The sequence below is a fragment of the Zophobas morio genome, unplaced genomic scaffold, assembly GCF_036711695.1.
Source record: "Zophobas morio isolate AGI-343-1 ecotype UQ-CSIRO unplaced genomic scaffold, CSIRO_AGI_Zmor_V1 ptg000941l, whole genome shotgun sequence".
NCBI lineage: Eukaryota > Metazoa > Arthropoda > Insecta > Coleoptera > Tenebrionidae > Zophobas > Zophobas morio.
In genome coordinates this window covers 32592-43811 of record NW_026973043.1, presented here as the reverse complement: position 1 = coordinate 43811, position 11220 = coordinate 32592, and the positions used below count along the sequence as shown (strand labels likewise).

The 11220-nt window shown below is 34.9% G+C and overlaps 1 protein-coding gene across 1 annotated transcript; it reads right to left on the bottom strand.

Moving 5' to 3' along the window:
- Positions 1-10298: 10298 nt before the first annotated feature.
- Positions 10299-11009, bottom strand: LOC135122185 (uncharacterized; the record flags this gene model as incomplete). The annotated part of the gene is made up of 2 exons (XM_064046393.1): positions 10790-11009; positions 10299-10462 (listed from the first exon to the last, which is right to left on the bottom strand). Coding segments are annotated over exons 1-2 (384 nt in total), but the record flags the coding sequence as incomplete, so codon positions are not given.
- Between the last annotated feature and the right edge of the window lie 211 nt (positions 11010-11220).

Sequence of the window (11220 nt, the reverse complement as noted above, 5' to 3'; positions counted from 1 at the left end):
AGAATCGACTCAGAATAGGAAAAGGAGACGTTTAGGTCAATTTTATGCAATCTGGCGTTCGTAGATACAAGAAAACTGTTAAAATTCTTCAGAAACGTCACTTTTGAAGTGTTTTCTTGTACTTTTAAGCCACTCAGATACCCTATGGGCTCGGAAAGTGCAACGAAACCATCAAATTTTAGCTAGAAACTGTATTTTTGTCGATTTTTATTGAATTTGAACTATATTTCAACGTTTTTTGATGGTTCTGAGCCACCAAACACACTTAAAGCATGCAGAATCGACTCAGAATTGGAAAAGGAGACGTTTAGGTCAATTTTATGCATTCTGGCGTTCGTAGATACAAGAAAACTGTTAAAATTCTTCAGAAACGTCACTTTTGAAGTGTTTTCTTGTACTTTTAAGCCACTCAGATACCCTACGGGCTCGGAAAGTGCAACGAAACCATCAAATTTTAGCTAGAAACTGTATTTTTGTCGATTTTTATTGTATTTGAACTATATTTCAACGTTTTTTGATGGTTCTGAGCCACCAAACACACTTAAAGCATGCAGAATCGACTCAGAATAGGAAAAGGAGACGTTTAGGTCAATTTTATGCATTCTGGCGTTCGTAGATACAAGAAAACTGTTAAAATTCTTCAGAAACGTCACTTTTGAAGTGTTTTCTTGTACTTTTAAGCCACTCAGATACCCTACGGGCTCGGAAAGTGCAACGAAACCATCAAATTTTAGCTAGAAACTGTATTTTTGTCGATTTTTATTGAATTTGAACTATATTTCAACGTTTTTTGATGGTTCTGAGCAACCAAACACACTTAAAGCATGCAGAATCGACTCAGAATAGGAAAAGGAGACTTTTAGGTCAATTTTATGCATTCTGGCGTTCGTAGATACAAGAAAACTGTTAAAATTCTTCAGAAACGTCACTTTTGAAGTGTTTTCTTGTACTTTTAAGCCACTCAGATACCCTACGGGCTCGGAAAGTGCAACGAAACCATCAAATTTTAGCTAGAAACTGTATTTTTGTCGATTTTTATTGAATTTGAACTATATTTCAACGTTTTTTGATGGTTCTGAGCCACCAAACACACTTAAAGCATGCAGAATCGACTCAGAATAGGAAAAGGAGACGTTTAGGTCAATTTTATGCATTCTGGCGTTCGTAGATACAAGAAAACTGTTAAAATTCTTCAGAAACGTCACTTTTGAAGTGTTTTCTTGTACTTTTAAGCCACTCAGATACCCTACGGGCTCGGAAAGTGCAACGAAACCATCAAATTTTAGCTAGAAACTGTATTTTTGTCGATTTTTATTGAATTTGAACTATATTTCAACGTTTTTTGATGGTTCTGAGCCACCAAACACACTTAAAGCATGCAGAATCGACTCAGAATAGGAAAAGGAGACGTTTAGGTCAACTTTATGCATTCTGGCGTTCGTAGATACAAGAAAACTGTTAAAATTCTTCAGAAACGTCACTTTTGAAGTGTTTTCTTGTACTTTTAAGCCACTCAGATACCCTACGGGCTCGGAAAGTGCAACGAAACCATCAAATTTTAGCTAGAAACTGTATTTTTGTCGATTTTTATTGAATTTGAACTATATTTCAACGTTTTTTGATGGTTCTGAGCCACCAAACACACTTAAAGCATGCAGAATCGACTCAGAATAGGAAAAGGAGACGTTTAGGTCAATTTTATGCATTCTGGCGTTCGTATATACAAGAAAACTGTTAAAATTCTTCAGAAACGTCACTTTTGAAGTGTTTTCTTGTACTTTTAAGCCACTCAGATACCCTACGGGCTCGGAAAGTGCAACGAAACCATCAAATTTTAGCTAGAAACTGTATTTTTGTCGATTTTTATTGAATTTGAACTATATTTCAACGTTTTTTGATGGTTCTGAGCCACCAAACACACTTAAAGCATGCAGAATCGACTCAGAATAGGAAAAGGAGACGTTTAGGTCAATTTTATGCATTCTGGCGTTCGTAGATACAAGAAAACTGTTAAAATTCTTCAGAAACGTCACTTTTGAAGTGTTTTCTTGTACTTTTAAGCCACTCAGATACCCTACGGGCTCGGAAAGTGCAACGAAACCATCAAATTTTAGCTAGAAACTGTATTTTTGTCGATTTTTATTGAATTTGAACTATATTTCAACGTTTTTTGATGGTTCTGAGCCACCAAACACACTTAAAGCATGCAGAATCGACTCAGAATAGGAAAAGGAGACGTTTAGGTCAATTTTATGCATTCTGGCGTTCGTAGATACAAGAAAACTGTTAAAATTCTTCAGAAACGTCACTTTTGAAGTGTTTTCTTGTACTTTTAAGCCACTCAGATACCCTACGGCTCGGAAAGTGCAACGAAACCATCAAATTTTAGCTAGAAACTGTATTTTTGTCGATTTTTATTGAATTTGAACTATATTTCAACGTTTTTTGATGGTTCTGAGCCACCAAACACACTTAAAGCATGCAGAATCGACTCAGAATAGGAAAAGGAGACGTTTAGGTCAATTTTATGCATTCTGGCGTTCGTAGATACAAGAAAACTGTTAAAATTCTTCAGAAACGTCACTTTTGAAGTGTTTTCTTGTACTTTTAAGCCACTCAGATACCCTACGGGCTCGGAAAGTGCAACGAAACCATCAAATTTTAGCTAGAAACTGTATTTTTGTCGATTTTTATTGAATTTGAACTATATTTCAACGTTTTTTGATGGTTCTGAGCCACCAAACACACTTAAAGCATGCAGAATCGACTCAGAATAGGAAAAGGAGACGTTTAGGTCAATTTTATGCATTCTGGCGTTCGTAGATACAAGAAAACTGTTAAAATTCTTCAGAAACGTCACTTTTGAAGTGTTTTCTTGTACTTTTAAGCCACTCAGATACCCTACGGGCTCGGAAAGTGCAACGAAACCATCAAATTTTAGCTAGAAACTGTATTTTTGTCGATTTTTATTGAATTTGAACTATATTTCAACGTTTTTTGATGGTTCTGAGCCACCAAACACACTTAAAGCATGCAGAATCGACTCAGAATAGGAAAAGGAGACGGTTAGGTCAATTTTATGCATTCTGGCGTTCGTAGATACAAGAAAACTGTTAAAATTCTTCTGAAACGTCACTTTTGAAGTGTTTTCTTGTACTTTTAAGCCACTCAGATACCCTACGGGCTCGGAAAGTGCAACGAAACCATCAAATTTTAGCTAGAAACTGTATTTTTGTCGATTTTTATTGAATTTGAACTATATTTCAACGTTTTTTGATGGTTCTGAGCCACCAAACACACTTAAAGCATGCAGAATCGACTCAGAATAGGAAAAGGAGACGTTTAGGTCAATTTTATGCATTCTGGCGTTCGTAGATACAAGAAAACTGTTAAAATTCTTCAGAAACGTCACTTTTGAAGTGTTTTCTTGTACTTTTAAGCCACTCAGATACCCTACGGGCTCGGAAAGTGCAACGAAACCATCAAATTTTAGCTAGAAACTGTATTTTTGTCGATTTTTATTGAATTTGAACTATATTTCAACGTTTTTTGATGGTTCTGAGCCACCAAACACACTTAAAGCATGCAGAATCGACTCAGAATAGGAAAAGGAGACGTTTAGGTCAATTTTATGCATTCTGGCGTTCGTAGATACAAGAAAACTGTTAAAATTCTTCAGAAACGTCACTTTTGAAGTGTTTTCTTGTACTTTTAAGCCACTCAGATACCCTACGGGCTCGGAAAGTGCAACGAAACCATCAAATTTTAGCTAGAAACTGTATTTTTGTCGATTTTTATTGAATTTGAACTATATTTCAACGTTTTTTGATGGTTTTGAGCCACCAAACACACTTAAAGCATGCAGAATCGACTCAGAATAGGAAAAGGAGACGTTTAGGTCAATTTTATGCATTCTGGCGTTCGTAGATACAAGAAAACTGTTAAAATTCTTCAGAAACGTCACTTTTGAAGTGTTTTCTTGTACTTTTAAGCCACTCAGATACTCTACGGGCTCGGAAAGTGCAACGAAACCATCAAATTTTAGCTAGAAACTGTATTTTTGTCGATTTTTATTGAATTTGAACTATATTTCAACGTTTTTTGATGGTTCTGAGCCACCAAACACACTTAAAGCATGCAGAATCGACTCAGAATAGGAAAAGGAGACGTTTAGGTCAATTTTATGCATTCTGGCGTTCGTAGATACAAGAAAACTGTTAAAATTCTTCAGAAACGTCACTTTTGAAGTGTTTTCTTGTACTTTTAAGCCACTCAGATACCCTACGGGCTCGGAAAGTGCAACGAAACCATCAAATTTTAGCTAGAAACTGTATTTTTGTCGATTTTTATTGAATTTGAACTATATTTCAACGTTTTTTGATGGTTCTGAGCCACCAAACACACTTAAAGCATGCAGAATCGACTCAGAATAGGAAAAGGAGACGTTTAGGTCAATTTTATGCATTCTGGCGTTCGTAGATACAAGAAAACTGTTAAAATTCTTCAGAAACGTCACTTTTGAAGTGTTTTCTTGTACTTTTAAGCCACTCAGATACCCTACGGGCTCGGAAAGTGCAACGAAACCATCAAATTTTAGCTAGAAACTGTATTTTTGTCGATTTTTATTGAATTTGAACTATATTTCAACGTTTTTTGATGGTTCTGAGCAACCAAACACACTTAAAGCATGCAGAATCGACTCAGAATAGGAAAAGGAGACTTTTAGGTCAATTTTATGCATTCTGGCGTTCGTAGATACAAGAAAACTGTTAAAATTCTTCAGAAACGTCACTTTTGAAGTGTTTTCTTGTACTTTTAAGCCACTCAGATACCCTACGGGCTCGGAAAGTGCAACGAAACCATCAAATTTTAGCTAGAAACTGTATTTTTGTCGATTTTTTATTGAATTTGAACTATATTTCAACGTTTTTTGATGGTTCTGAGCCACCAAACACACTTAAAGCATGCAGAATCGACTCAGAATAGGAAAAGGAGACGTTTAGGTCAATTTTATGCATTCTGGCGTTCGTAGATACAAGAAAACTGTTAAAATTCTTCAGAAACGTCACTTTTGAAGTGTTTTCTTGTACTTTTAAGCCACTCAGATACCCTACGGGCTCGGAAAGTGCAACGAAACCATCAAATTTTAGCTAGAAACTGTATTTTTGTCGATTTTTATTGAATTTGAACTATATTTCAACGTTTTTTGATGGTTCTGAGCCACCAAACACACTTAAAGCATGCAGAATCGACTCAGAATAGGAAAAGGAGACGTTAAGGTCAACTTTATGCATTCTGGCGTTCGTAGATACAAGAAAACTGTTAAAATTCTTCAGAAACGTCACTTTTGAAGTGTTTTCTTGTACTTTTAAGCCACTCAGATACCCTACGGGCTCGGAAAGTGCAACGAAACCATCAAATTTTAGCTAGAAACTGTATTTTTGTCGATTTTTATTGAATTTGAACTATATTTCAACGTTTTTTGATGGTTCTGAGCCACCAAACACACTTAAAGCATGCAGAATCGACTCAGAATAGGAAAAGGAGACTTTTAGGTCAATTTTATGCATTCTGGCGTTCGTAGATACAAGAAAACTGTTAAAATTCTTCAGAAACGTCACTTTTGAAGTGTTTTCTTGTACTTTTAAGCCACTCAGATACCCTACGGGCTCGGAAAGTGCAACGAAACCATCAAATTTTAGCTAGAAACTGTATTTTTGTCGATTTTTATTGAATTTGAACTATATTTCAACGTTTTTTGATGGTTCTGAGCCACCAAACACACTTAAAGCATGCAGAATCGACTCAGAATAGGAAAAGGAGAGGTTTAGGTCAATTTTATGCATTCTGGCGTTCGTAGATACAAGAAAACTGTTAAAATTCTTCAGAAACGTCACTTTTGAAGTGTTTTCTTGTACTTTTAAGCCACTCAGATACCCAACGGGCTCGGAAAGTGCAACGAAACCATCAAATTTTAGCTAGAAACTGTATTTTTGTCGATTTTTATTGAATTTGAACTATATTTCAACGTTTTTTGATGGTTCTGAGCCACCAAACACACTTAAAGCATGCAGAATCGACTCAGAATAGGAAAAGGAGACGTTTAGGTCAATTTTATGCATTCTGGCGTTCGTAGATACAAGAAAACTGTTAAAATTCTTCAGAAACGTCACTTTTGAAGTGTTTTCTTGTACTTTTAAGCCACTCAGATACCCTACGGGTTCGGAAAGTGCAACGAAACCATCAAATTTTAGCTAGAAACTGTATTTTTGTCGATTTTTATTGAATTTGAACTATATTTCAACGTTTTTTGATGGTTCTGAGCCACCAAACACACTTAAAGCATGCAGAATCGACTCAGAATAGGAAAAGGAGACGTTTAGGTCAATTTTATGCATTCTGGCGTTCGTAGATACAAGAAAACTGTTAAAATTCTTCAGAAACGTCACTTTTGAAGTGTTTTCTTGTACTTTTAAGCCACTCAGATACTCTACGGGCTCGGAAAGTGCAACGAAACCATCAAATTTTAGCTAGAAACTGTATTTTTGTCGATTTTTATTGAATTTGAACTATATTTCAACGTTTTTTGATGGTTCTGAGCCACCAAACACACTTAAAGCATGCAGAATCGACTCAGAATAGGAAAAGGAGACGTTTAGGTCAATTTTATGCATTCTGGCGTTCGTAGATACAAGAAAACTGTTAAAATTCTTCAGAAACGTCACTTTTGAAGTGTTTTCTTGTACTTTTAAGCCACTCAGATACCCTACGGGCTCGGAAAGTGCAACGAAACCATCAAATTTTAGCTAGAAACTGTATTTTTGTCGATTTTTATTGAATTTGAACTATATTTCAACGTTTTTTTGATGGTTCTGAGCCACCAAACACACTTAAAGCATGCAGAATCGACTCAGAATAGGAAAAGGAGACGTTTAGGTCAATTTTATGCATTCTGGCGTTCGTAGATACAAGAAAACTGTTAAAATTCTTCAGAAACGTCACTTTTGAAGTGTTTTCTTGTACTTTTAAGCCACTCAGATACCCTACGGGCTCGGAAAGTGCAACGAAACCATCAAATTTTAGCTAGAAACTGTATTTTTGTCGATTTTTATTGAATTTGAAAAGGAGACGTTTAGGTCAATTTTATGCTTTCTGGCGTTCGTAGATACAAGAAAACTGTTAAAATTCTTCAGAAACGTCACTTTTGAAGTGTTTTCTTGTACTTTTAAGCCACTCAGATACCCTACGGGCTCGGAAAGTGCAACGAAACCATCAAATTTTAGCTAGAAACTGTATTTTTGTCGATTTTTATTGAATTTGAACTATATTTCAACGTTTTTTGATGGTTCTGAGCCACCAAACACACTTAAAGCATGCAGAATCGACTCAGAATAGGAAAAGGAGACGTTTAGGTCAATTTTATGCATTCTGGCGTTCGTAGATACAAGAAAACTGTCAAAATTCTTCAGAAACGTCACTTTTGAAGTATTTTCTTGTACTTTTAAGCCACTCAGATACCCTACGGGCTCGGAAAGTGCAACGAAACCATCAAATTTTAGCTAGAAACTGTATTTTTGTAGATTTTTATTGAATTTGAACTATATTTCAACGTTTTTTGATGGTTCTGAGCCACCAAACACACTTAAAGCATGCAGAATCGAGTCAGAATAGGAAAAGGAGACGTTTAGGTCAATTTTATGCATTCTGGCGTTCGTTGATACAAGAAAGCTGTTAAAATTCTTCAGAAACGTCACTTTTGAAGTGTTGTCTTGTACTTTTAAGCCACTCAGATACCCTATGGGCTCGGAAAGTGCAACGAAACCATCAAATTTTAGCTAGAAACTGTATTTTTGTCGATTTTTATTGAATTTGAACTATATTTCAACGTTTTTTGATGGTTCTGAGCCACCAAACACACTTAAAGCATGCAGAATCGACTCAGAATAGGAAAAGGAGACGTTTAGGTCAATTTTGTGCATTCTGGCGTTCGTAGATACAAGAAAACTGTTAAAATTCTTCAGAAACGTCACTTTTGAAGTGTTTTCTTGTACTTTTAAGCCACTCAGATACCCTACGGGCTCGGAAAGTGCAACGAAACCATCAAATTTTAGCTAGAAACTGTATTTTTGTCGATTTTTATTGAATTTGAACTATATTTCAACGTTTTTTGATGGTTCTGAGCCACCAAACACACTTAAAGCATGCAGAATCGACTCAGAATAGGAAAAGGAGACGTTTAGGTCAATTTTATGCATTCTGGCGTTCGTAGATACAAGAAAACTGTTAAAATTCTTCAGAAACGTCACTTTTGAAGTGTTTTCTTGTACATTTAAGCCACTCAGATACCCAACGGGCTCGGAAAGTGCAACGAAACCATCAAATTTTAGCTAGAAACTGTATTTTTGTCGATTTTTATTGAATTTGAACTATATTTCAACGTTTTTTGATGGTTCTGAGCCACCAAACACACTTAAAGCATGCAGAATCGACTCAGAATAGGAAAAGGAGACGTTTAGGTCAATTTTATGCATTCTAGCGTTCGTAGATACAAGAAAACTGTTAAAATTCTTCAGAAACGTCACTTTTGAAGTGTTTTCTTGTACTTTTAAGCCACTCAGATACCCTACGGGCTCGGAAAGTGCAACGAAACCATCAAATTTTAGCTAGAAACTGTATTTTTGTCGATTTTTATTGAATTTGAACTATATTTCAACGTTTTTTGATGGTTCTCAGCCACCAAACACACTTAAAGCATGCAGAATCGACTCAGAATAGGAAAAGGAGACGTTTAGGTCAATTTTATGCATTCTGGCGTTCGTAGATACAAGAAAACTGTTAAAATTCTTCAGAAACGTCACTTTTGAAGTGTTTTCTTGTACTTTTAAGCCAATCAGATACCCTACGGGCTCGGAAAGTGCAACGAAACCATCAAATTTTAGCTAGAAACTGTATTTTTGTCGATTTTTATTGAATTTGAACTATATTTCAACGTTTTTTGATGGTTCTGAGCCACCAAACACACTTAAAGCATGCAGAATCGACTCAGAATAGGAAAAGGAGACGTTTAGGTCAATTTTATGCATTCTGGCGTTCGTAGATATGATATGATTTATTTCCAAACAGGTTACACCCAATTACATGGAAATTAACTTAATATAACATTATCTAAAACATTGTTTAACTGTAATATAGAAAAAAAAAAAAAAAAAAAAAAAAACATAAATTCCTACAATATGCAAAAATTAATAATAACACATCATTACTGTAATAGAGCACCATTAAAAAAATAAAGCATTATATCCACAATACAAAGTAAAATTTAAGCCCTAATTATATTTAAAATATCTTAGAACTACTTTGATTATACTAATTAGTGAATCTGCCCACAAGTCACAATCCTTCGATATTTTGTTACAAGCATCAGTCATAAGGGTTACAGGAGATTTACGTAGTACATTTGTTCTGTAATTCTGACCATAAATAATAATTCTGTTACGGGAGTTGCTACGAGGAACTATAAATAAAAGTTTACTTAATAACTCAGGACAATCTATCTTATTGTGCATTAAATTATATGAAAACTTTACTACAGCAACAATTCTTCTTACTTCTAATGATGTAAACCCAAATCGATTCAATAAATTTAGATGATCAATGCCTCTTTCAGGATAGAACCCATCCAAACGGTAACACAAGAATTTTAGGTATTTACGCTGTACGGTTTCCAGATGAGTGATATGAGTATTACATAATGGATACCATATTATACACGCATATTCAAGTCGCGATCTTATCATTGTAAAATATAAATTGTTAAGAGCTCTTAAGCTGGTGAATTCATTACAATTTCTATACACAAAACCGTAGAATTTAAATGCTTTTGCTATTATGTCATACATATGTTCCACAAACATAAACCTTGAGTCAAATATGACACCTAGATCTCTTATACTCTCCTTCCTGACCAAACTCTTGCCGGTAACTTCATAAGAAAAACTTATAGGTTCGTGTCTTTTGGTGTAAGTGACTATATAACATTTATCTTTATTAAGAGTTAAACAGTTTTTTTTACAATATTCTGCAATGTGCTTTATATTATTCTGAAGTGTCATGCAGTCTTCTTCACTTTTAATTTCTAAAAATAATTTCAAGTCGTCAGCGAAAAGTAGTGCTTTACAAGATACCTCAACTGTGATATCATTGATAAAAATAAGAAACAAGAGTGGTCCCAAGTTGGATCCTTGGGGTACTCCGGATGTTGGATAAATTGGACTCGAGTAAAAATTTCGATATCGTACTCTTTGTTCCCTTTTGGTAAGATATTCACGAAAAAATGAAATCAGTTGATCAGAAAACCCATACGCTTTTAATTTACTCAGTAATATAAAGTGATCAATCTGATCAAAAGCTTTGCTTATGTCCATATAAATTGAATCCACTTGACCTCTATTGTCAATTATTTCTGAAACATATTGTGCAAAACAACCTAAATTAGTGACAGTTGATCTTTTTTGAACGAAACCATGCTGACAGGAATTAATGAAAGGACTAACTCTAGAATAAATATGTTTATACAAAATTGTCTCGAAAATCTTCGCAAAGTTGCACAACAGGCTTATGGGACGATAATTTTTAATCTCAGTGACATCACCTGATTTATACACAGGACAAATGCATGTTTGCTTCCAAAGAGCGGGCATAGTACTCTTTTGCAATATAAGATTAAATAATTTTAGAAGAGGTGAAACAAAAAGACATGCACAGTCACGCAATAAAAAACTGGGTATACCATCAGGTCCTGCAGTCATGGTGTCTTTTGACTTTTTCAATGCAAATAGAATATCCTCCTCAGTAACAGAGTCAACAGAAACATTTAGTTGCGGAGCAATATCACTTATTAAGCTATCAGCATATAAAGGATCAGAATTAATATACACGCTATCAAAAAATTCCCCAAAAGCATCAACTATATCAGTGGGCGAGGACAGATCTGAATCTTTATATCTCATGAAGCAAGGAATTCTCGTACCACCCTTTTTATTTTGAATGAATGACCAAAAAGCTTTAGGATCATTAGAGATACAGCTCTGAATATTAGAAATATAGTTTTTATAAGCAGCATCTGCAAGTTGTTTACAAAGAGATCTCTGTTGCTTAAATAAGTGGTAATAGTAATCCGATTTATACTTTTTATACAACTTATGAAACTTATCCTTTTGT